Raw genomic sequence first — 27303 nt, 5'->3', positions numbered from 1 at the left:
AAAAATCTGAACATTTATTTCACCAGTACTTTGTTCTATATTTGGGTTATTAACTCTCAATATTATATTTAACAACAGGCATTCTGAGAAAGTTCCTGCAAATTGCAGGCACTTTGTTTTTGAGACATCCATCAAAATAATGCCTTACCATTTCCCTGCTGGTGTTTTTTTGTTGTTGTTGTTTTTTTTAACAATAAAAACAATAAAAAATAATGCTAAATTTTGGATTGTCGTGATTGTGTTACCCACACACAAGGGTTTATATTGGTAATCTGTAACCTTCTGTACTGTCCTGTCCTGGGTTCTTCAATAGACACCTGCAGTAACCAGGAATAAAGCATTACATGCATATGGAAACTGAACAGATTGCAATGTGCACCTGTCTCATCAGAAGCGAAGCAGGAGATGAGCAGCAGTTCTGCTCATAAAGCCTGTTACAGATAGGACATTTTGGAAGTAATTAAGAAAGGGCCTGGCATAATTATAATGGCGCTCAAGGATGGAATTATTTGCATGTGAACATGGCCTAATTTTATTTGTGCAACCTTTGAACATTTGGGGTGACTGATGAACTTGCAATCACCTCAGTGGTGAGGCACAGTGGTTTAGGCGATTGTGCATGGAAACAGCAGGTTATGGGTTTGGTTCCCAGATGGGGCACTGCTGTCGTGCTCTTGACACTGGTTATTAGTCAGAATCACTTCAGTCAATATCCAGCTTTATAAATGGATAATATGTAAAATGCAAGTAATATGAGACATCCTGAATAATGTTACGTGCCAAGAAAATCAATCATAATGAGCTATTAGGGCACAAAGCCAAGGATGTCTTGACCCGCATTAATTCTTATGTCTTTCAATTCAGCTCAATCAGTTATCAGCATGACAAGAAAGAAACATTCAATGAGACACTGAAGGTCAGACATATCCAACAGGATTCATGGAGACAAACCTATTTCGTAGTTGGGTTAGGATTTTTCTTGTTCAGTATCTGTATAGAATGTTTCAGGTAAGAACATGGAAATAGCTTCCTCAAGCATCATTGTTCAGATATAGACATTCAATAAAACCACAAAGCCATTTAAATGAAGGCTGTTAGGTCTGAGACTAGTGCAGGCCCCTGGGTGGAAATGCAACAAAAATATTTGGCTGTCTGGCCTTCATATGCACAAATATATGCTTATTGTTCATTCCCATGAAGATAACGAATGCTGTGAGATGGTGTCTAGGTTTTGTACAGCTATGATTTGCAGCAGGCATTCCTATCTTTTGGCACATAACTGCAGTTATTGTCAGTGCTCTGACCTTGGTTTCAGATAAAGAAAATCAAATGTATTGTTGTGTGTGAGCGGCTGTGGAGGGGAAGATGCGCTTCAGTTTCAGTATTTGACAATTGAATGAACTGTGTGCTCTTCTGCCATCCACAACTGCACTGATCACAAATCACAAGATGCTGAAAAAAACATGAGCCTCAAAGCCAAGGTAGAATGTGGCAATACAGGGAGGGGAAGAAATCAATACAAATCACTGCTGCTTCAAGAATCACTTCTGCTAGCCAATAGCTGTGCCGGTGTGAAATAGCCTAAAATAACCACCTGTTGATTGGATCCAACCAAAATGAGTATTATTCCAGACCACAAGCTAAGTGCCAGCTTTCCCCATGAAGTATTACACAGTATAAGTTATAACATCATCATCCTTTGACACTGAAAGAGTAAAAAAAAAAACCCACTGCCTTAGAAAAATAAAACCAGGAGAGAAGTTCATAGCCAGGTACTGATCCAGAGGTAAAATCCTCTTCCCGATGCTACTCCTTGAAATTGTATGCGCATTAATTAACGGCAAAGAAAATGGGCTCCTTCCCTCCAACTGCCATGTAATCAATCACTTAAGCAGTCACTGATATTGCTAATTGATGAGTTGGAACCCTTTCTAAATGCAAAATAAGGCTTGATGTAATTATTTCACCAACAGAGGAATTTGGAAAGATAAAACAATCATGGGTGTGAATATCTTGTTATCAGGTTGGTCTGGGTGTATTAAACATTGCAATAAATACACACAGTATTTGCACAGAAATGCACACACACACACACACACACACACACAAATGCAAAAGCCCTACTTTTAATTGCAGTTTGTCCCATAAATGATGGGCCTAGCTGAATAAACACAACAATTTAAATTATTTTTAAACTGGGTTTAAAAATGATAGATTCTGGATTCCCCTTAAAATGGCTAATCGATCCTGTTATATAAACCAATGACCAGACAGAGAGGTGATGCTAGTGATTTAATGGAGCTCATAACTATCTGAGACATGACAAAAAGCTTTCCTGTCTCAGCCTTAACAGAGTGCCAGTCTAGTGACAATCTCATTACCCTCGCTGACTTGATGCCCTGAACTTGACCTTCTCTTAGAGTGACCTACTACCTTGTTCTCCAGCAAATGGGAACAAGAAAGACAGATTAGATTTAGCAGGTGGGGAAACCCATCCGTCCATTGCTCCCCGCATGATAACATTTACACAAAGTAAACAAAATCAATCACCGCCTATGACTTGATAGATGGGCTTGAGTGATGAAAAAGAGACATGCTGTGATTTGCTCTGCATGAACATTAACAAAATGAACAGAAACAAACAACACAGGCTTTAAAATCAGATGCTGCACCACACATAATTAAAGTTTTCATAATTTATAACCCTGTTTCAAAAATAGATATTGTCCTAAACTAATCAGTATTCAATGCAAGTCAAGGTGGTGAATAAATGTTTGAAGAAAGAAAGTTGTGAATGTGGAAATGAAGTGTAATGTGTCATTTGTCTCATGGAAAAGTGAGAGACAGTTGTTGTGTGTACCAAATATATAATAATATCTATTAGCCGTGTCAGAAATGCCTCCCAAGTTTTATGGGTTTCTATTGTTCCTTCCTGGATTGATTAAACTAAAACTCATAACACCAGCAGTTTAATATTTCATTTAATTTTATTTAGATAATTGTACATTTCAATTTATAACTGGTTGGTAGCTGTCTTAAAGGGGCTCAGTCTTATACATGTAGACTGTACATCAGACAAATACTGTTAAAAGTTATATAACATTGTGTGCAGAAAAATACTAATGGCTGACATTTTAAACTTGATAATTTGACATGAACGTATTGGTTAACTTGCTGTTAGTACTTCACCAGCATTTTATATCAGTTTTCATTTCTGGCTTCATCGCAACACAAGCCGAGGATTTAATGACTGCTTTAAATCATTTACTTCCCCTGCCCATAATTCATTTTTACAGTTTCCTCCTGCCCTGTAATCCGTATATTCCCAGAATGATATTTGATCACTCTTGGCTTTTTGCCATATCTGCTTTTGGGCTGTCGATCTTTATAATGGTGGTTTGATAGAGAATCGGAACCTTCATAAATATCCCAGTGCAACACTTATAGAGTTAAATCCAGACTCTGACCTTGTCAACCACTCTGAGGTATACTTCATGTTGACTGGAGATATGGATGGCTGCCATAGTAGGGCCTGGGAAATCCAGACATAGGCTGTAAACCATCACCTGTGACATGTCTGGCTGAACATGGAACACCTGAAGAAGACATCAGTGATAAAGCACAGCTTCATGTCAACAAAAACATTAATAATATTTATACTGCTACTAAAATTACTTCTATAATGATATTTAGTAGCAACATTGCAACTCGAAGAATTTTGTAGTCTTCGATGTAAAACTTCACTCACTTTCCCAAAGAAACCAGGGCTGGGCTATTTAATTGCTTGGATTAAAATACTGTAAGGTGAAAATGCTAGAGAGCAGCCACAGGCAACAGCATCGACTTCAGACGCAAAGAGCTGTGTGTTTTCCCCTGTTTGTACTAACAGACCTGGACATTTTCTGTAATGCACTTACAAAGCAATGCCCAAACCCTCTGTCATGGTGGGGTTTGCCTTCAAGACAACAGCATCAACAAAGAAAAACAAAGAGAGGCACTGTAGAGAGTGGTGACCTGAACTGTATGGAAAAGAGTCTGCAAGTAGGAGCTATGGAGTGGTAGACTTTGGGGCAAAGGCCACATTGGGAGGAAGCAGAGGATGTGACCAAAGAGGAAGTTTTATTAAATTACTGTGATTTATTAAATGGTTTTTTAATATAATATAAATTTTCATTTACTTTGGATTTGGAGGGCAAAGATTTTGTATGCATAGCTGCCCAGCTGACCAGCACAGCCTAGACTCCTGCTCTAATTCATCCACACAGCTAGATGTTTCCTGATGCATTTCAGCATTCAACAATGTATTATTAGGAACCAAAGTGAACAGCCCCGCCCAAAGGCCTAACCTGGGGACCTCTACTCTGATTGATGTGGGCAAGGGATAATGCCCAGGGAAGTGTTTGGCATATGCCTCACATCTGGACTGTATGGCATATAACAACAAAACTGTAAGGATGACTCAGTGTGTATATATGCAAGACCTGTTGGAGAATTCAAAAAAAAAAATCTGCTGATATTGCCTACCATCTGTGAGACTCCATTGTGTCTAATGTCTGTACAGGTGCGGAGAAGAGGTATTGATTTATGTTACCTTAGACATGGACGCATGTCTTTTTTCTTCTGTCTGCATAACGTTCTGGTGATTTCCCACAGTTCTGTAAATCACTCCCAATAGATGCAAATCATTCCAAATGGATTCATGCTGAGGTGTAAAGGGATTTTTATTGTATGCCATCAGAATTGTGGCAGAAAATGTGATGTATACATTTGATAAATAGACAGAAATTGAAAGAAATAACCTTTAACTTCCAAATTGAGAATTTGAATCGGTTGACAATAATGACAGAATAAATATAGATAACACTGAAGGCAGCATTTCTTGAATGAATTGGAAAAAATATTCATCTTATGAAGAGTGCCTGTTACTATCACCTGTAGGAGTTCCAAGGGTTTAGTCCTCTGTTCTAATGGTACTTTCACACTGAGCTATGACTCAGTTAATTTTAAGCTATATGTGAATTTTGAATAAGCTGTATGTGAAACCATTGGGAAACACATTATCACATGTGTAGACATGAATGCCAGCAGTCCAGCGAAGACTACTAGAAATCAGTGGTATCCAGAACTGAACTTCGGTTCACAGAGGATTTCTGCAGTTCAGCTGGAAAAAAATGACTCATAAAGGGCATCAAGATGTAGATGTGATGTGTCATGAAGTGGCATACAGTAGGTTCCTTCATTTCTGCTTACTATTCCTGTACAGATGTGACTAATGAAGACTAGCAAGGAGACAGACATGGGCATACGTCTGGGGTACTGGATTGACTGATGAGCTTGGAAGGAAAAATGGCAGCAAAGCTGCCGTTCACAATATTTGGGTTTTGTTTTCAGTAGGCATCATAACACCATACTGGATATATTAACCAATAGCAATGACTTTCAAAATAAAGACAATGATGCTACTCTTGCATCACTCCACAACAATCAATGGTTCCATTTACATTTCAAAATAACTTATAAGCTATTTGCCTTGAGCCATGGTTAATGTAACAAAGACCCTTTTGTATTACATTCACAAAATATGATAAAAAAAAGCAAATACTGACCATGAAATTTTTTTATGAATGTGTGCACTAATATTGGCAACATTTTGGCTCTTTTAAAACATACTTTCTGCATATTTCACATTGTATTTCATATGTATACATTACCCATAGAAACCATGACCAGAGTTTTGCTTGTGGACTAGTCCAGTACTTTGATAAAATCAATAACAGAAGGGAATACTTGCCTAGACAATGAAAACTAACATCACAGATAATGAGATACAAACAATTTAGTCTTGATGTCCTTGCACATTTTTCCTGATATTGTTCTGGTAAACAAGAAGTCTTTAATCCCTGGACTCTTGAAAGACTGTTGGCTAAAACATTACAGCCTGTGGACCTGGACTACTTTCAGAACTGTGTTTGACTGAAAATGAGAAACAATGGCAGTGAAATGACCAGTGAAAATTGAAACTATGACCACTACAATGAGCTTGCTATTGTCCAAAAGGCAAAACTGCCAAATGTTTTCCAATTTTATGCGTCTTTTGGTACAGACCCAAATCTCTTCAGTGGATTTTTAAAATTGAATTTGAGCCACCATAAAATCATCAATTTGGGTAAGTAAATAAAGTACAGCATAAGAGAGGGACATTAATTTCAATCTGAGTTTGAAAAGAAAGAGTAGAATATAGAATTTGAGCAAAAAACATGGTTGATGTGACATAAAGGCTCTGACCTTCAGCTATCCAGGGCTGAGTATTGAATGGATGTGAGAGAGATAGAGATTTCTGATATTTGCAAATATTTAGGAGCTGTGAAAAAAATATAATATATTTTTATACATAAAATATTATAACGTAATCACACCCCTGAAAAGAAAGGAAAATTAAGAGTGCTCACACTTACGTGTTCAGAGACACAGATCTCCAGGCACAGCACAACAGCTTGGGGTTTTTCAGGGAATCAGACTGATTAGGATAGCTGCTATACTGGCCCAGACAAGTCCTTCTGGATGCACTCTGGTCAGTTCTGGTGCTACGGGATTTACAGCCATTTTTATCAACCATCAAGACACACACTCCGGCCAAACTGAGTCACATTTCAATCTGTAATAAACAACACAAAATGCAAATATAATTATCTTTTCCCAATTCCTCCCAATCTTTCAGGAATGCTTAACATATTGCAGTGACTTCACCTGCATGGTGTAATGCAAATCAAAGACAAAAATGTTGCTCTAGTGAACAGGGTTATCCTTCCAGACTATGGTTTCTATTAAACACTGCAGGGGGAAAAAAATCACATTTGCAGAATCTTTCATTTCTTTGTATGGTTGAGAGCCTTCTGGACCAATACAAAAGATTATTTAAAGAAAATGAGCCGTTACACCACTGAAAAATGACAGCGTTACAAGTTTTGCTGCACACAATCACAAGAAGTTCTACGGAGGAGAGAAGAGAGGTCCTCTGAGCACAGATTCTTCTTTCAGGGTCAAGAGAACAGGCATGCTCAGTGTGCTCGAGCACCCACAGCTCAAAGAGCGGAGAAGCCGCATAGTGTCACCACAGATTCTTTGCAGTTACCAGATAGTAAGTATTCTCTCTGCTTCTAATATAGGATGTTCTGTTTGGTAAGAGATTATGGTGTCAAATTACAGTTCATGATTATTCATTAGGAGGTGTGCCCAAAGACATCCATTGCCACCAGTATTATTTTGTGAGTTGCCCCTTTATTAATATTCATTGGAATGCTTCAGCCTTATCTGTAAAGAGCGCATGTTTTTCCTTTTAGGAATATTGAGCTGGCCATCTGGCTAGTCTGTAGAATCTGTAAGGTCACTCCCTCACCACTCCCTACACTCAAGACTCATTCCCAGATCTTCTGCAGCAGCTTCAGAACCTTTAATTGCTTTGCCTCCACCTGCTAGGTCATGTGATCTGTCCTGGTCTCAAACACCTGGTGATACAGTGGAGGCTCCTGGAAAATTGCTTGCAGTGCAAATGCAGGCAAAATCACATTAATATGAAATATGTTATTTCAAACAGAATATGGGCTAAATATATCTTCTGCGTCTTTGGTTTTTGGGTCCGGGGCGGTGTAGAATGAGCTGAGTCTTAGATTGCAGTGAAGACATTGAAATCCCAAAAGGAATATTGACCTCTGATCACGTTCTATACTGTAGGCTCATAACAAACTTGAAATGGTGTGTCTGCTGTGATGGTCTAAAGCTATGAAGGAGGACGTTATGCCGTGGAAGCTCCTCAGGCATTCAGCACAAACACTATAATGAGCTTCCCTGCCTTTGGCCCTTCGTCCACTCTCTGTGCATCAGCACAGAAGTTCGCTAACCATGAACTGTGAGAGAGAGGGGTTGTTATGACTGTTTGTGAAGCATTGTCTCTTGCTTTCGCACGGTAAAGAAGGAAGTCATTTTGATTTCAGCGAAATTAAATAGCTTCCCCTTTTTAAAAAAAAAAGATGAATTACACTACCATCACATATGAAGCAAGTTACAGTGCACACATGCTGCGAGTTTGTACTTGCAAATTTTGGTGTGGAGCCATCTTTCTATTTTCTGGACGAGGTCTTAGTTAAGTATATACAATAATTATCTTGCGAATCCACTTTAATGACATATTTCCCTTACATTTGCATGCGATAATTGCTCCTCCTGGCTCAAAATGAAAAGATCAATCACAGCATATTCAAAATACTGGCAGCAAAGGAAACACTTTCTTGCAACAATCAAAAACTTTTTTTCCTGCAAAACAGCAGAGAACAGTCATTGTGTCCATATGACTTTATGGCAAGGTTGCTGCCCAAGCAAAGACTGCACATTATTCAAACATATGCTCTATCACTCGATTTAAAAACATTACCCTTGGCAACTAAAATACAAACCTCACTGTCTTTTTTAACAGGAAGGTACTGATGTCCACTGATGCTGCACCACAAACTGATAAATTATGCTTAGAATTTAGCTGGAAAAAATGAATGTTTGTACATTTGCTTGTATTTACATGTATTTACATATAGCAGATGCTTGCATGCACAGCAGATTACAACATGCTGCATGCAAGAAAATTATATCAACAAGATGATGAGCATAAATATAAATTAACTGAAACGCGGTATAAACAATGCGTCATTGTAAAACGAAATGCTGAAATAAACACACTATCATGCATATGTGTCTGACGGGGACATTTTAATGCCACTCTTCAGTATGAAGTATTTAATATGAAGCAGTAGTTTTACCCTTGTGGAAAAGGTACAGCATTGCTTTTGTGAGATATGGTCCACCAGTCAAGTGTACACCACACTGCACCCAGCAGGTACTTTCTCAGCCCTCCAGACTGCAGTCCCAAGCATTGCCTACTCATGCCATGTTGACAGAGGTGGTGCTGACTGTTGCCATCGGTACTTTGACAGTCACCATGGAAACAAATGCTTACCAGGGACTAAGTTTCTGCTCCCCCCATCTGCCCGTGACACACACACACAACGAAACGCTAAGATCACAAAGAGACAAAGAGATGACCATCAGGCATGCACAGATGTACTACAAAAATATGGCCTCACACAAAGGCAAGTATTTTTGGAAATAAATGTTCATTGGCATAAACAAATTTCTTTGTAAAAATGTGCCCAGTTGATCCTCTTTTAATAAGCAATCACAAGATCAAGTATGCAGATATTTTTTTAATTTATGTGAGTTCGATGAGGTGGTGGTGAGGCAAGTGAAGTTTTCTACAGCCATATTGAAAATGATTATTAAGGTCTCTCGTGTTCTAGGACAAATCAACTGCTGCAGTTGGGTGCTTCCTCCTTCATGTTTTGATAAAATTGTATAAGATAGTGTATGTGGATGTATACAAAGCCAAGAGAGCTTATCCTCAAGAGGAGCTGATTATAGCACAAAAATGTCACTCCAAGATCGAAGGTGTCAATGTCTTACTATATGTGTGTGAATGTGCAATCTGCAGCGATTCATCTTCAGATCCGTCAGACTAAAGCCTATCCATCTATTACTTCCTGTACCGCTTGTGAATTTGGTCTCTAAATATTCAGAAGTGAAGGAAGCTCTCAGCACTCGCACAAGTATAATATAGTGCAACAGCATGATGATGTTTCCTTCTTGAAGTCGTCATTAGTTATGTGTACTGTGATGGAGATATGCAACCAAAGGAATTACATCAATGAGCCAAAGTGACTCAGACGGCTTTCATGAAACTAAAATCAGAATAAGATGAATAGCTTTATTGTGCACTGCATGCTTCTATTTTGGGTTGCCATGGGAATCTAAGGATTGTGGAAGTGAGAACCGTTGGATTGTTGATTTTCACATCCCGTTGATTGTACGCTGGAGTCAGACGTAACTGCTCCATACTGAAATAGAACTGACACATGAAGACATGAAATTAACCAATTTCTTCAACTTCATCTGATGACGAGAAGCTGTACATGAGGAAAAATATAACAAGAGATAAGATTATCTATACTCGTATGAACTGTGAGTGGCCTGTTTATAGCTTTTTATCAAAGATTATGATGCCACCATGACCATAATCACTTAGAAACTTACCTAATCTACCACCAATAACAATTTCTGTTTTTCCAAACTGGTACCATTAGAAACATAAATAAGTTGGGTGGTGTTTTGAGAGATGCATAAACATGGATTGCTAAATAGTGTAAAATGTTGATGACAAAGCAGGTGTGTTAAAAGCACACAGTCACCTACTATTATGTGTATGTGAAATTTTGAAGTTCAATAATTGCCAAAATTAAGTAGGTTCGCAGCTAGCTGTAGTAGACTGTACAAACCAGCACTTTTATTTTGAAACTAGCCAACTAGCAAGCCAATTGTGTTACAGGGATGATTACAGGGATTCCATGTATGTATAAATATATGTGTATGTTTTCCTGGCTTCACAAGTAGGCTTCACAGAAGAATGACTAGGCCTTCTGACGGGAGAACATGTTTTGCTGACACAGAAAATGATTGGAAATACTAGGCCTATATGTTACCAGTAACTCACTGATTTAAACCATTCATAGTGTTTTGTTGTGAAGAACAGCACCTTTTTATTGGTCCAAACATGGTTGTGATTGACAGCTAATTGTATCTCTGCCAATTTTGAGTGATGATACTTCATTCTCCTCTCACTAACTAAACCCCTAGGAGAAGGTAACAATATTAGGGCACAATGGGAATATTCCTAGGGAATAATGCAGACTTATTTGCTCCAGTCTGCCATTAGACTTTGTCTGAAAGAAAACACGTAGAAGTCCTTGCAAAAACTAAAAATCTGATTTTTAAAGAAACTATTCATGAAGTAATTTAAGAGTACATTTTATATGATCAAGGAAATATTTTAAATAATCCATGAAATATTTTTACAGGTCAAATGCAATGCTCCAAGTGCTTCAGAGATTCATAATCTAGCCTGAGTGTTTAAATTGGCATATTAGATCTTCTTCTGTGTGTTTTGTAAGTAGTTTTATAACCTGCCCATAATACAAGTGTTAAATTGCTCTATATTACAAATATGGGAAATTGGATTTTGATTTTCAGGGACTGTCTTTAAAGTAGGTTTTTATAGCTTCATCAAATAAATGTAGCTGTTCATTGAGGAATCTTAAGAATAGGTTCATTTTGATGTTGCTTTGGACCAGTGATTCCCATTTTGTGTTAACAGGGTTGGGCATCGTTCTTGCCATGTTTAATGGCAAACGTTCATTGAACTGTAAAATTTTACAAAAGGAAGAAATGTGAATGCAGAGCAACACAAACTGCACATTCTTTTCACGCAATTAAAAGGAAAAAGTGGTAGTTTAAAAGGCACAACATGTAGCATACTTTTAAATAGTTGAGAGGTTTATTTAATGTAATGCAAATTTCAGATGCCTTGGAAAAGTATTTAATGCAAGGATTTTAAGGGTGTGGACATTTTTGAGTTTTGAAATTAACATGCCAACTATTGCCAAATTGGTAAGGCTGCAACTACAAGCCCAGCATGTAATATCATCAACATGCAATACAGTTTTTTTAAATGTATAAAAATACATTTCGCTGAGTAAAACATTGATTGTAAATTATAACAAGGATGTGCAGGGTGCAGGTGAGCAAGTATGGGATCATTTTCTCTCCAGCATTATTATATTTGCAGGCACTTCAGGACACAGACAGGACGACCCAGACCTTGCCCACTAGTTTTCATGTGTGAAGCAAGGCAAATCTCCCAGGAGATCATGACGCAAAACCAGACTGTATTGCGACTGCGCAGAGTGCTTTTGCATCCATGCTGAAGAGCAATGACCATTGGTGCATTTCCTCCTGTATGTCTGTGCTTCTGTGTCAGACACATCCTGTACAGGTAACCATGCCAACAGGACACATAACAAGAATAACCTTAGTGATGAGTGACTTAGTCATGAGTGGCTTGATTTTAAAGTGTCAGTACATTATTTCTAATATCCTAATACATTTGTAAACATTGCTAAATATTTACTGAACAAAGTAATGTCGCAGCTTACCTGAATTGTTAAAGAAAAATCAATGAAACGTTTGATTGAATGCTATCTCAGATATTTTACATAGGATACAACAAAATATATAAAATATCTAAAAATGAAATGATGCGTTTGTTCAAGAACAAAACATCATTTGAATGAAAAAAAGCAGCATTTGATCCTTTTTTCAGTTTTCCCGAAAATGCTGTTTCACAATAGTCCCTGCTGTGTGCATAATTATAATGACAGAATTATGAAGTCATAAGAGTCAGGGCATCACAGTAATCTACACTGAGCAGCCAATGAGTGCACAGTTCCTGCTTGACATCATCTCTGAGGCGAATGGAGCGACATCATCATTACGCAAGTGATCGAGATGCTTCTATTTATAGTACCCCTGCCTCTGGAGACAGCTGCCAAGAGCTAGGATTATACAGGAAAGCATTTTTTTTTTTTTTTTTGCTGAATTAAGAGTCATATTGCTGTATACCTGATTCATTCATAACGCTGTGGTCAGCTAGTTCTACCAGTGCACTTGAGCATTATGAATTTTTTTTTGACAAATAATAATCAGGATATGTTCATTAAAACACACTCAAAGCTCAAGTTTCATCTAATAATTAAATTAGATCAATTGAAATGAAAACAACATATAATATATCATGATTTATATATAAAGTGCTGTGAATTAACATTTCCTAAAACTGCAGAGGTTTAAAACCTTGTAAAATGATTTCTGAAATTCAGCTTGTTTCATATTCCTATTTTTATCCTTTAAACACAGGTATTATCGCACAATTTTTTTTCACATTTTTGTACATCTCAGATAAAATATCATTTTGGAGGAATTTGAATACCCTATGCCAGTCTCAACTACATATGATATTGGACACCACGGAAAGCATAACAAATAATGTTCAACATTCCTCTCCCAAATAAGTAAAATATTCAACAATTCCTTCAAACCTTTAAATGTGAAAAGTGGTCAAAAGTGGATTTAGCTGAATCAAGGTGGTCAAGACCAGGAAAAGAAGTACAGTAGAGTTTGTCATATCGAGCCCAGTGCCAGATGGTGACGTGTAAATGCCTCTTCATTGGTGTGCGTGCCTGATTGTGGATGACTGCTTTGGTGAGCCTCCAGCTGACGCACCATGAACTGAAGCTAATGCTAACTAAAATCCTCAAACTCATTATGGCTGTAGAGAATTAAATATCTCTAAATCCTTACAAAAGGCTAACACAACATAAAGGGCTAAACCATGTTACCTGGCAATGATCCAAATGTAGAAGAATCTCTGCCAAACAGAGAGTATACCTACTGTAAAATGAAGCAATATCAAGGCTTAACAGTGGCAATAAAAAACCCTGTTTTGTAATGAATACTTGAAGTATGCTTTAGAGCTAAGCTTCTGGGCTGAGTGGGCAACACTCTGGGGAGTGGATCAAATCCTCAAGATGGATCATCATGCATAGATCCTAATGACAATGTCTACTAGAGACATCACATTGAGAGAGAATATGTATTCGAAATGCCATGCTAATAGAGCATTTTTTAATTTGAAATTTGCGAGAGAGACCAATGACATCAGCAGTGTGATTCTCAGAGATATCCTCAATGTTGGTGAGGCTGGGACTGGAAAGGTGGAATGTGCCTGAAGTGGCGCCCCTGGGAAGCTCTGTCAGACTCATTTATCACCTTGCCCTGCCTCTGGTGATGGCAACTCCTGCCCTTGTGGAGGACCTACAAAATGTACAACCTCCTGAGACCCGGCATAAAAAAGGTTCAAGTTATTTAAATTTTTGCTATAATACAAGTGTCTTGGATGAAACATGTTGCTGTGAAAAAACTAACAAAACAAAAAACCCAGACAAACAAACAAACAAACAAACAAACAAACAAACAAATAAATACACAAATAAATAAATAAATAAATAAATAAATAAATAAATAAATAAATAAATAAATAAATAGTACAAGTTATACGATGACAGTTTAAATTACATTGTCTAAATATATTCATTTTCATAATGTTCATTCACAGATCACAATATATGTAAATACACAGTATGTAATATTTGTAAGTAAAGGCTAGTTTATAAGGGACTCGACTTGACTATGGCAGTAGTATGAAGACAGTAATACACTATATAACTCCAAGAGGAACACGAAAATAAAACATTCCCACACACAAACAACAGGTTCTGTATTCTAGAGATTAAATTATTTGTTGGCCACAAATCCATAATGTGCCACATTTAAATTTAGACTGACTTACTTGGCCTGAACCCAACCATGAGTCTGTGTAGCAGTGCAATCCAAAATGTACACATCCGTTTAGGATAAATGAAACTACAAGGATCACCAAAGCAAAAAAACCATCAAAAACACATCACCACGACTCCCAGATTGCACATCCTGTTAAAGTGAACCTTCACTTGTGGAAAAAGAAAACAAACAAACAAAAAAGAAAAAAAAAAACATCAACTAAAATGGAAGAGGATGGGAAATGGTGAAAAATGTCTAATTTGCTTCCTGTTAAAAATGGCAAACTTTTCAAAACTATTGTTATTGTATAGTTATTATTTAAAATATAGACTGGCCTTTGCTTATGAACACAATGCAGCAATGCACTATAGGTTCAGACTCTCCTGCTCCAAATTTTCTCTTTTTTTTTAGAGATTTAAAAACCCTTTTTATTGGGACGTACTTCAAAATAACTGTCTTTATTGTTGGGGTGGCAGTGGAGGAAAATTGTATTAAAATTTATAAATTCCCCAAAACTTCTCTACCAAAACTCTTAACTGTTTCACAAACTTCTACACAGATCGAAATTTCTGATCACAAAAAAAACTGACCGGTGAGGTTTTCTTTGGTTGTAAAATCAGTTTTCTCCATTATGGGCATAAAGCTCTTTTGCACTCAGCATGCGCACTTCCGGATGCTTCACAGCCTGGCTTCTCCCATACTCTGAAGATCCTACACATGCTCTACATCTCAAAGGTACTAGTACACACGAATAGGGAAAACCACCCGAATGATATAGAGATCAGCGGATCCGAACTTCCGCGCTCAAATAGGCTACGTCACTGGCAACAATATTCGTGCTCTGTGTTGCCGTAACCCATCTTGTTTCGCAGATTTTGTTGCGCACAGTTGAAAGTGTCCTTTTACTGTCATTTTCAAGACAAACTAGTAAAACAATGACTAACTATGCAAAGAAATTAAAGAACGGTGGAGAAATTCTGTATTTTAAAAAATATACTTAATGCTTAAATCCTATCGTGTCTCGTCTACTGATGCCTGAGCTCTCCATGCTGCAAGCAATAGTGACGTACGGGTTTTGCGTGCTAGCTCATGGAAATAAGGAAGAAGGAATTAGTTTGGTAGGCGGCTTGACATTTCTAAGCACGTAATGCGAGTATACAGAATAATTCACACGGACTAGTCATAGGTATATTTTTTTCTTTATGAAGCAGAATGGGCTACGCATTCATGCAAAACTGATATAACGTCATACTTAAAATGTAACAAAAATGAATAAAGCCAGCAGGTGAGTCTTGCTGTTTTCACATAGATAGCTTGGAATGGTGCAGGTGGAGAAAGGCCGCCACTGTATTACAGGTGCCGTGTCTGAAAATCGGTCCCAGTAAATAACGACAGAAAAACTGCCTGGATATTCCTTAAAATGCACATTAACAATTACCTTTAATAAACGCAAAGAAACTGACAAGATAGGATTGTAAAAGTAGCAATAGCATTGCGTTTCTTGAATTACTCGTGCGCATGCTTATATTTTATTTATTTATTTGTTATTTTGCAAAGCCCTTCGGATAATGTAGGCTGTAGTACACCGCAGTGAGTGTCGTGCGCGTTTGTGTTTCAGGGAATTGCTGTAGTCAGGAATAAGCATTGCTATGAAATCTGAGAATATCCTGAAACACTAAAGACTGGAACTACCAAATAATACTAGTTGATTTTTTTTTGTATTACAGAATTTGGACCATAAAATAAACAGAACTGAAAAGCAATAATTTACATGCCTAATTTTGATTCAGGTGATACCTCGCTACAAGGAAGTGTTCGTCGTCTCAAATGAAACGTATGTGTTTTTAATGATAGTGAAAGCAACATGTTTCTGCATTAGAATCAGTAGGAAAAAACTCCCCAATATTTTTTTATAAGGAGTATTAACAGGCAATGAAACTGGAATGAGTTATCCGTTTTGTTCTATGGCCTTGTCTTTTGTTTTTTATTATGTTTATCTTAATTACAGATGGAAATATACATGTAAAAATGTCTGAAAAAGAAGCGACACAAGAAAAAAAATGGTATGTATTTGCAAAATGTTCCCCATTAGAATATATATATATATATATATATATATGCTAATTAGGTATTCTCTTACTTTTATAAAACAACACAGCAGAAATTTACAATGTTAATGCCAAGGGGAAGCGCTCTTATTGGTGTGTTGATTACAATTCACAAGACACTGTAGTTTTATATGGATGGATGTGGAGGGGAGTTAACCATGGAGCCCCCACGCGTGCACATGTATATTTTTGATGTATTGATTTGTTAGCATTTATTAAATTAGCTGACATTAAAATAGTGGATGGGAAACGTTACTTACTACAGCTGTACACAATCTTGGTGATACTAAATTTCCTTTATGTGCATCCTGACTTGAAACTAGCTACACATTTCGTATAATTTATATGTACATTGCAATCCATAAATTTTTGGACATTGTTCAAAAAACAAGTTCAGGCTGTAAGCTCTAATATGAGGGTATTTACATTTATAGTGGGAGATCCGTGTAGGAATTACCTTTAAAAAAAGGCTATACTTCCTACACAGATCACCCAATATGGATATAAATACCTTCAGATTAGAGCTGACAATCCACACTTTAGCCTCATATTCATTGTTTCATTTCAAATCCAAAGTGCTGATATAAATCGTGTTTAGTATAATGAGCAAAATACAATCCTTTTGGGAGGTATACGTACAATTATTTCTTCCATTTTCAAAGTGGTCAGACTAGTTAATCAAGAGTAACAGTCTACTATGACTGCTTTGTGAATGAGTTGAACTGTGTTTAATTCTGCATGTTCTCTAAGTGCTAAGATAGAAGTTTGATGTTGCATTTTACTGTTAGGGGCAGTAACGTATTGTGAAAAGATGGTAAATTAACTCAGGGCCATAATTTTTTTTTTTCCTTTTTAACACTTTATAGCTCCCACAGGACTGAGCTTTATATTGAGGTTCCCCCGACATGCCTACCAATTGTCTACTCCCCGGAGTATAACATCACATTTATGGGCCTTGAGAAGCTGCATCCATTTGATGCTGGGAAATGGGGGAAGGTCATTCACTTTCTGAAAGGTGCGTTGACTAATATTACATTACAGGAAATTTAGCAGAGCAACTTTTTTTTTCATCTATTTATACAGCTGGATATATACTGAAGCAATGTAGCTTTAGTACCTTGCTCAAGGGTACAACGGCAGTGTCCTACCTGGGAATCGAACCTGTGACCTTTTGAAGGCCAGCTCCATACCCAGTATACTACACCATCGCCCACATACTGGTAAAACTAATAGTACAATGGAAACTAACAGGAAATGTCTCCTTGACTATTGTATAATGTAATGTATGGATAACGTAGGAGGGTAAGCAGTCACCTCTGAAAGAAATCAGTTGCGGGGCGAAGGATTTTGGCACTTGGAAGGGAGGTGCGGTGTAGTGGAGCAGAGATAATTAAAGAGCTGAACACCCTCAGGACCTGCGGCAGGTTGGCTGCTCTGGCTTTGAACTGAAGGTCAGGTTTAGAGCACGACTCTGGCAGGACTTTGCATAAATTTGCAATCAGCAGAGGGTATTGTTCACGCCCCAAATTTGTCTATAAATGACATCATGCCCTGAAGGGATGTTTTCTGCAATGGACTGTACATAAAGTATACAGTGAGCTCCATTATGTTTGGGACAAAGTCATATGTAATTTTTTTCTTGATTTGGCACTGTATTCCACAGTTTTAGACAAATAATTCACATGCGATTAAAGTACATATTTTCAGTTTTTATTTAAGGGTATTTTTATGCACTTTTATAAAAACTGAGAATCTGTACTTCAAGTGCAATTCTTTGATTGCAAATCTAAAATTGTGGAGTACAGAACCAAATCAAGAAAAAAATTAATGTCTTTGTCCCACACATTCTGGAGCTCACGGTATATCACACAACAGAATGAATTATAAAGAAATTCAAATGATAAGTTAGGAATATACAAGAATATTATGTGCAGCATTGTATGGGATGTGTTAATTGCCCTAAATTTTATTATTTATAAATGGGAGGTGAAATGTGCATATTTATTGTGTAAATCACATTTATTTTACTGGTGAATCTGTCTTGCAATCGCATGGTGTTCTCTCAAACAATCTGCAAGGCCAGCTTCAGAAGCCTGTAGCATCTGTTCACAATCAAAATGCATGTAAAACAAGACCAGGTCAAAACCTAGTATAGACCGGCCGGCCAATGGTGTGACGTCATAACTCGGCCGACCAATGGTGTAACTTCATCACTCACTCAGTCAGTCACAGACATTCGCGTTTGTAGGTCTGGCCCCGCTGTTGCGGTCCAGCCAAAAAATATGAGTCCTTTTGACTAAACAGGTGAAGGTGGAGTTCACAGGTTTGATGCATGGTTCGTGGTGATTTTTGCACTGTCAAGCAAGGTTTGGGATGACATGTCTGCTGCGTTTTAGAGGAGCAGTTCATTACGGATGGAAACATCGTGGAGGCCCGGGAGGCTACCGAAGAAGACCTGCTAGTGGTTCACACAAAACGCTACCTGAACAAGCTGAAGGTACAGTAGGGTGGCCACTTCTTTTCACTTTCATTGCTCTCCTGTGTACCGAATGGCTGAACATGCAGTCATGATTGCCTGATCATTCACCCCTGCCCTGTGTTCCCACTTCTGTGTACTGTTGGAAAAAGTAATCACAGAATATCAAATTAACAGGGATAGAGATTTCAAATGAGTTTGAGTGAATTCACTTTTGCTTTTAATTATTATTATTATTATTATAATATTATTTTAAGTTTTATTCTGTGCATAACTCACATTTCAGTGTGGTGAACCTTTCCACTGGAAGCAAATTTCAGGAAGGAAAATCGAGTGAAATCAATACAGTAGACTACTGACTGGTTAAATCATGACACTGCGGTGCAGGCAATATTATTTTTCTTTGGTTTATCCTCCTGTATTGTAATGCACAGCCCCACAGGAGAGGCACTGTAGAAGAGCAGAAATTAAAATTACCTGGATTATCCCTAGAGAGCCCCAATGCACATTCCAATCAGTCAGGTCAGAATATTTTCTACAGTTAGCTTCCTGCGAAGCCCCTTTTGTATGTACTGCATCTGTTCATCACTTCATGAAGGGGAAATGTAATGTTTAAAAATATTTTAAATATATAAAAATGTGTATGAAATTGAAGTGTATATATTTGCTTGATGGTTTTGGTGATTTTCATTTTGTATGAACCTAAAGTAGTCATTGTTTCATTTCCTTACTCTTAATTTCCAGATTAACCTTTATTCAAAGTGACCATTTTGTTCTTTGTACAGTAGGAACATCACAACCTCACATTAAATTAGGTCATTTTTCACACTTATAAATACAACAATATATTTATTCTCTCTCTTTTACTGCATGCAGAACCATATCTTGGAGGGCTCAAGAGAGGTATCCCAGTACTCTGCTGTGATTGAAAATATTCACTTTTTTGTGCATCAGAATTGATAAGACCTGTGAAATGTTTTCTTTAGCAGTATAAAAAATGCCATTCAGTTGTCTCCTGTGTCAGATCTTCCTTCCAAACCCAAGATGGGCTTCAACCCTGAAATATTATTCCTTCTCCCATAGTGCTTTGTGCATTCTTCAAGAACTTGAGATATCTGTGCCATTTTATTTTCTGTTTTTGTGTGACTTGTTGTATGTGTACTTGCTTTTTGATGTTTGTATTAACTACATATTGTGGTTTTTACAGTAGGAAGAACACAGGTTATGTCAGTGAGACATTTGTGTGTTTGGAACCACATTTACACAATGCGGTATGTGTTTCGTTATCCTTTCAGTGGTCTCTGGTGGTGGCCACCATCACTGAAATCCCTCCCCTTCTGTTCCTGCCCAACTTCCTGGTTCAGAGGAAGGTGCTGAGGCCCCTACGTACACAGACTGGTGGGACCATCATGGTAAGTCACTGGTAACAGTCAGTCTTTTTTCGCCCTTACGTCCTTGGATCTGTCATGGCCTGCCATGTCAACTGGTGACACACTGACAGAACTGCATTACTGAACTAGGCTGGCCCCTGGAAAAGAGTGGGGGATGGCTCACTGTACTGCACTGTGATATATGTTAGGAATAATCCACAAGGTGTGCCTTAAAGGGTTGTATCACTGGACACAGAGGCGAAAAACCACCCGTTAGGAAGTAGATGTTGCCGAAGTGCATTCAAACCCATTAACGCTGATACCATAGTCATTTGCCAAAGATTAAAATGTAAGGTTGTTAATATTTTAGGGTAATTCACCCTCAAATTATAAACTTTTTTTGCTGGCACTTCTGCTGCTATGTTTACATAGGTTGGTTAGCTGGGCAGGCAGCTTATGAATATAGAACAGTGAATAAACTGGACCCAAACTACTTGTGCTTTAAACGGTTGTAACACACACCTTCTAGCCAATCAGAATCCAGTATTCACCCAGACCATGGTATGTATATAATAATAATAATAATAATAATAATACATTTATCAGGCGTCTTTCTGAGCACTGAAGGTCACCTTACCATACACACACACGCACACATGCACAATATATTAATATGAATAGAACAGAGGTATTCCGTCAGCACAACATTCTCCTTAGAGAAAATCCCCTTATCAGCAGGGATCTTCTGATTGATGGTCTTAAGATTGGATCGGCTGTTTCACACCATGTCTTTTGCTTTATTTTCCACATTAAAAGCTCTTGTTATAAGAACATTCATTGCCTGTGTTTATGTCTCCTCAGCCGCCATACCTACCACGCTTAAGATCTACATCTATTCTCCTCCCTCCCTTGGTCTCAAGGTGCACAGTCCAGTGTTGAAAAAATAACAATAATAAACTGTACTGCCGCTGCTCTCGGTTTGAATGGTTAATCAGTCCTCAGATCTGAATGTGACTTCTTTGGCGTATTGTGTTTTGGATTCCACAGAGTATTATTTAATGTTTTATTTAAAAGAAAGGCATTACAGCAGAAAGGGTGTTATGCAACACAAGTTTAGGGCTATTGCAGGAAGAAAAATATCCTGGGGAATGCAATCTGCTTGAGAGGCTGGGAACATCTGAGGTGGAGGTGTAGAGGGTTATGCAGTTACTGGAACCTGAGGTACGTGACAGAAAACAGGCCGTTTTAAATGAATTCAGTAACAAACAGATGACTTATTAATGGATTTATCTTGAATCCAATTATGAATCAGCCCTTTCGTACAAATCATGTTAACACTGACGGATCATCAGTTGCTACAAAATGTCATCCAGATTGGGAACCAACTGGTCTGCAAGCCTAGGTTCCAAGACTCTGCGAGTATAATGTAACCATACTTACATAAATGTATGAAGCGTTCTTCACCTTTATACAGCCAGAGCTCATCACAAAGAGCCCTTAATGTTTAATAAGTTTATAATAAGCTCAATTGAAATGCCACAGTGGTCTCTCATACAGACTCCAGAATGTATTTCACCATCTCCATCTCTCTGTGGATTGAGATAGTATTGAATAGTGTACATGCTAGATACTGACATTTGAAAGGGTCGCTATATCTCTCAGCTGAAATAGTAAAATTATATAAACTAATAACCCCACAAAATGAAAATAATCTTTGCAGGTAGTCTGGAATTAAGTGTCCTTTAACTTCTAATTCATTGGAGAGGAGCAGTATAACTGAAAAGTCAGCGTGACTGAAAACTGAATTGAAATGGAGAATCCTCTGCCCTCAAGATGGATTTGTTCTCACTGTTTGAATGCCGACTATAAACTGTGAGGAACGACTTGGAAACAGTTTCACCTCCCAGTTTCCCGCTGCTTTATGAGATAATGTGTCAGAGTTGCGGTTTCGCGGCAGTCTCTGGTCCCATGATGGCATCGGTCATGGGCCTCCTGGGCTTGTGTCCTTGTGACGGTCTTACAGCGATGCTCTGTCACACTTCGGTCGCTGCTCTATTGCAGCGCTCACTGTGCTGTGCTGTACTGCGTCGCCCCTCACACACGCGCAGGCGCCGCTTGCATGCGACTCCGCCCATTGTATCACCGGACCCTTCCCGCATAGCTGCGCTGCACATGTGACAGAATGTCACATGACCACTCCTGCAGGTGCCACGCTGATGACAACCGTGCGTCCCACCCCGCCCCAGTCAGGCTCGCTGCTGCCATCTTGGCTTGTGAAATTGTAATTGCACCATTGATTAAGTTCCACTCAATCACCTACCTTGACGCGGTGCTTGCTTACGGTCAGGCTTTTCGCCGATACGCTGTCTCTGCGAAATGAGTGTGTGTTTGTTTTTCCAGGGTATTTGCCCATGTCCTCCCGTGGCATTAAGCCTTTAATGGGCCTCTTCCTCTCAGATATGATTTCTCTGTGTTCAGCAGAAGTGAAGGCCATTTCAGGCAGATTATGTTAAATTATCAACAGGAAGTCAGTCAGTTACCCCACGCTGAGGGGCTTTTAAGGTCTCTGGATCGAAGGCACACAAAGCCATAAAACAGAAAGAAATGGAATTTTCTTGAAAGTCAGCCCTCTCTGCGTCAGCAACTATTTGTTCTCCTGAATATCCACTGCACAGCAAAATCACAGAACCTGTCTTTGAAAATAATGCTTGAGCATGGGCTGACAGTGAGCTGCGCTAGGTACAGTTTATTCAGGAAAATGGTGAGCATTGTTGGGCTGAATGGCCTGTTCTCTTCATTATGTTATGTTATGCAGATGCAGTTCCATCCAAAAAGTGGTTTTGAGGTTGTATGAACCTCGTAATTCAGTCACTCTCAAAGCTAAATTAAATTGTTTGTCCAAATCAGTCAGTCACTAGTTGTAAATGACAGCCCTGCTTAGTGTTGGTGGTTTCATGAAATTTCAGTCTTCCATGACTAGTTACACCATCACTAGCACCATGGGCATTTCTTGTGCATAAATTAATTTACTAAATATCATACCAAGGAATGTTATGCACGCAACTACATGTCAGCGCTTGTGATTGCTAAAAATTAGAAGGTGTCACTGGACAAAAATGAGAAGTGCAGTTCAGCCCCATGCAGGAAGAGCCTCTTTCCTGACAAAAGCTGGTTTCCTGTGAACCCAGTGTGACTGTGTATTATTTCTGACAGAAGCATCCGAGGAAGGGCTCTGACATGGGTGGTGTGCATTAGACAGGAGCAAAACCCTGTGCGCCAGGAGCGTGTTTCAGACGAGGCGAGCACCTCGACCGTGATTTAATAGCCCCATCTTTATGCATCGCCATGCCCTGACGCTGTTCGCCACCGGGGGATTAGGCTCCGTGCGCTGAGTGTGTGACAAAGCCATCCAGCCTTAGCTCCCGGGGTTCTTCATCAGTGCAGAAAGAGTAACTGACCTCATTCTCGGGGTTTTATGTGCACTGTGCATCCCCCCCCCAACCTATGGGAAAACCGCTTGTGCTTGTGGATCTGTGGACTTGCCCTGTCCTGTTGTTTGGGTTTTTCCACTGAGAAATGAATGACAAAAAATGAAAAAAAACTGACTGAACGATAGCCGGAACATAATGTAGCCGGCCGAATAGTAGCACACTTGCCTTTTACATTGACTTACAAATAAATACTAGGGTTAGTTTTGGTAAGGAACTTGTATTTCAGTGTTGGCAAGTTTAGCAGTTTACCAACAAAATTTCCTTTGTGAAACACAGACAGATTGTCATACTGTGGAAAATGTTGGAATAATATGCTGGAATGTAACATGGAAGAAATTATGAGGCAAATCATTTTATCCTGCCATACTAATGAAAACAGATCCAGAAATATTAACTTGTTTTCTTAAAACCTTAGTTTCAAAACCTTTCTTAGTTTTTGCCTGGAAATATCTGCAATATGTTTGTTTGGCATTTATACCATGATATACACACTTTTTTACTTACAAAATCATAATATGCCATCAGTAATCTGGCATTTTACTGTTCAATGCATGCTACACCAATCATTGAATTTTAAGTTTGATATAGATGGATGTAAATGTCTTTTATATCTAGACATTGAGCTGTTAAGAAAGCAAGAGTGTTTCTGTTCAGCCATTATTTTTACTGTGTGATTCTGTAATGTAATGGAACACAGCTGTCAAATCTTTGTGTCCTCTTTCCACATATTAGCCCATTTGAGGTTGTTTTAGTGCAGATTTAGGTCTAAACTCCTGCAGTAGATTGATTTTACGATGCACATTTCTGTTTCGTTCTCTTTGTGGGCTTCGCACGTACATAAATACTACAGGCTGTTATGACTGCCTGCCACCCCACTCAAGCACAGACAGGCTCGCACACCGCCCCACTCTGGTTAGACATATAAACTGCAGCAGGAAAAATCCTGTGCAGTAATGGTGTATAATAAACTCTATTTAATGACTGAATTACAGGGGCTAGGTGGTATTTTGTCCATCTTCTTAGGAAATGGTGAAGAGCTGGCGGGTCAGCCAGCAGGCATTTTGAACCCCAGTGGTATGAATCATTTTGCTGTGTGTGTTGCGTCTGTGATCTCAATAATAGCCGTTACAGAGGGGTTTTATCTAATGCTAGTCGTCCCTTGTTCCCCATAACAAATCTCGAAAATCAAAGGACGGTGCCAAATGTTTCTAACTGCAGTGTTTTAGAATGCACTGAAGGTCTTTTTGAGATCAATTTTTATTGAATTTTGTTATGCTTGAAATACAAAGCACAAACATTGGTGTTTATAACATTTCTCCCATGTCATGCTTCCCTGTCCTCACATATATCTGAACCCTACTAAATCGATATGTCCAAGCTGTGTTATTAGTTCAGCTGCACCCCCCTCCTGCTGGTGCGCAGTCGGCCTGTTGGATTTTCTTCTTGTTTGATTTGAATTCCTGAAAGAATTCATGGGAGTCCCTCATGAAAGAGAGACGTCTGCTTGGAATCGGCTTAGTGACAGGTCGCAGCTGCTTTCCGACTGCTCAGCGGTGAGGTGTCAGTCAGTGAATGTCAGAAGAATGCCTGCTGTGTGTTAGGTGATGTGAAAACTGGAATTAAATTCGCAGTGCAGTCCAGTGGCTCCTGCAACACCCTTGAGTAATGGCTATTGCAGCTCCTGCGCCGTTACTGTCAGCTAAAGTAGACGTACAGCGCACGTTGCGTGTTTCGGTTTGCGTACTGAGGTTTCTGAATGATTTTCTGCTAAATTAGCCGCAGTGTGGCCTCGAGATTGCGAACTTTGGGAACCTCTGTTCTGCTGTAACCATGATTATGTGAAGCAGAGTTCATATCTCATGTTTGTATGCGTCTGTCTATGCGCAAAATGAGAGTGCTAATGGTTCCTCATTAATGCGTTTGTAAACAGGGCCTGTGTAATAAACAAGTGTTGAATTATTTTTCAGTGCCATGCCATGGCTGTTGACCCAGTGTTAAACAAGCGCAATTATATCCTCATAATTATTCATCACGCCGGTTGCCATACGAATGAGCATGTTCTCATCGGCCTCGGCGTGTATTCCTGTCACACTGTAAGCTAACCGGTGCCTTTTTGCTCTTTGCAGGCTGGAAAGCTGGCCATGGATCGAGGGTGGGCCATAAATGTGGGTGAGTGGAAAATACTCCACATTTTTTCTGTGACTGTTTGAGGCACATAGAACAATCGATCTCCATGCCCTGGTGTGGAATGGGGTGCTGTAATGTAATGTGCAGAAAAATAGATATGGAATGGATTTCTCCCCATTAATTGACTGCAATATCAAATTTAATGCATCACAGCGTGTAGCTAATGCACTGTCAATTTCTTCTACTTTAAAAACTAGAGCCTGTAGGTTTTTTTTGTCATGGAGGTGTACTGTACAGTGTGATTCTGCTGTATGACACTTCCAAAGCTTCGGATTATTGTAACTTTATCTGCAGCCGTTTCACTGGTGTGTAAAGGGTTATCCATTTTGGCTTTCTACCAACAAACACAATGGTAAATTAACCTGACTTATGGGTGTATGTTCAAAATGATCTTGAATATGAACCCTTTGATTTGCTTGGATATCTTTGGCTTGGATATCTTACATGCGTAGTCAGATTTTTTTAGTCTATGAACTTTGAAAAATATTTGTGAGCCTTTATTTACAATTTTTTGTGAATATTTGTTACTGTTTTATCACATTAATTGTGATTGTGTTGCTTAAAATTAGGCCTGCTTGAATGGGGGTTATAAGGCTTAATATTTACATTGAAGCAGATGCTCTAGTTACAATTAATGTTCTGTAACTGCCACTCTCTTAATAAAATATGATATTAACCTTAGACAAACAAATAGCAAATACATATGTTGGCTAATTCAGCTTTGCTATCCCCTAAATCATTTAATTTGTGATTAAATAAGATGCCTTCGCTAACCTTAATATATTGTGCCAAAATGGGCAATGTGGACAAAGTGTCTGAAGGTGAACTCACCTTTATGCTCAGTGTGCTCTTTTTCGAATACTTTAAAAGAGATGGTCTACCTCCTGGGTTTTTATGATAATATGTCAGTTTTATTGTCTATTTATGATTTTCTGAGGCAGATTTTTTTGTGCAGAGAAGGATATTTTAGATACTTTTAAGTGTCTGATGGCCTTTTGGCGTTATGTGGCCCTTGGGCTATCCAGTAGGACCAAGGTTTGGAATTTGATGATGATACTGAATAGGTAGCCAGTGGAGGGAGATGAGAAGGGGAGTGGCATGGCTGAGTCTGGGGAGGTTGTAGACCTGATGATGCAGGTGCATTCTGGGTGAGCTGCAGAGACCTGATGGTGGAGGCAGGGAGGCCAGCAAGGAGGCAGTTGCAGTAGTCCAGATGGGAGGTGATTGAGTAGGTGGTGAGGAAGAAGCACTTTTTCTGGATGATGGACAAACTGCTGTGATGTTCTCAGAGAGGGACAATTTCTTGTCCAGTACCACGGAGTACCTAGCAGACAAAGTAG

The 27303-nt window shown here is 38.7% G+C and overlaps 1 protein-coding gene across 4 annotated transcripts in view; it reads left to right on the top strand.

Moving 5' to 3' along the window:
- Positions 1-15187: 15187 nt before the first annotated feature.
- hdac11 (histone deacetylase 11) overlaps positions 15188-27303 on the top strand; it is a 30583-nt gene continuing 18467 nt past the window's right edge. Inside the window, exons 1-8 of one of the 4 annotated variants that reach the window (XM_064304514.1) lie at positions 15188-15616; positions 16059-16165; positions 16340-16394; positions 17306-17454; positions 18836-18936; positions 19792-19818; positions 20211-20327; positions 25903-25945. In XM_064304514.1, the coding sequence (XP_064160584.1) occupies positions 16159-16165; positions 16340-16394; positions 17306-17454; positions 18836-18936; positions 19792-19818; positions 20211-20327; positions 25903-25945 (499 nt within the window). In that variant the 5' untranslated portion in view covers positions 15188-15616; positions 16059-16158. The remainder of the gene's footprint in view (positions 15617-16058; positions 16166-16339; positions 16395-17305; positions 17455-18835; positions 18937-19791; positions 19819-20210; positions 20328-25902; positions 25946-27303) is intronic. The other 3 variants (XM_064304517.1, XM_064304516.1, XM_064304515.1) reach the window with 3 other exon arrangements.

Source organism: Anguilla rostrata, chromosome 13 (assembly GCF_018555375.3).
Source record: "Anguilla rostrata isolate EN2019 chromosome 13, ASM1855537v3, whole genome shotgun sequence".
Taxonomy (NCBI): domain Eukaryota; kingdom Metazoa; phylum Chordata; class Actinopteri; order Anguilliformes; family Anguillidae; genus Anguilla; species Anguilla rostrata.
The sequence above is the reverse complement of the archived record's forward strand: the minus strand, read 5'-3'. Positions and strand labels throughout refer to the sequence as shown.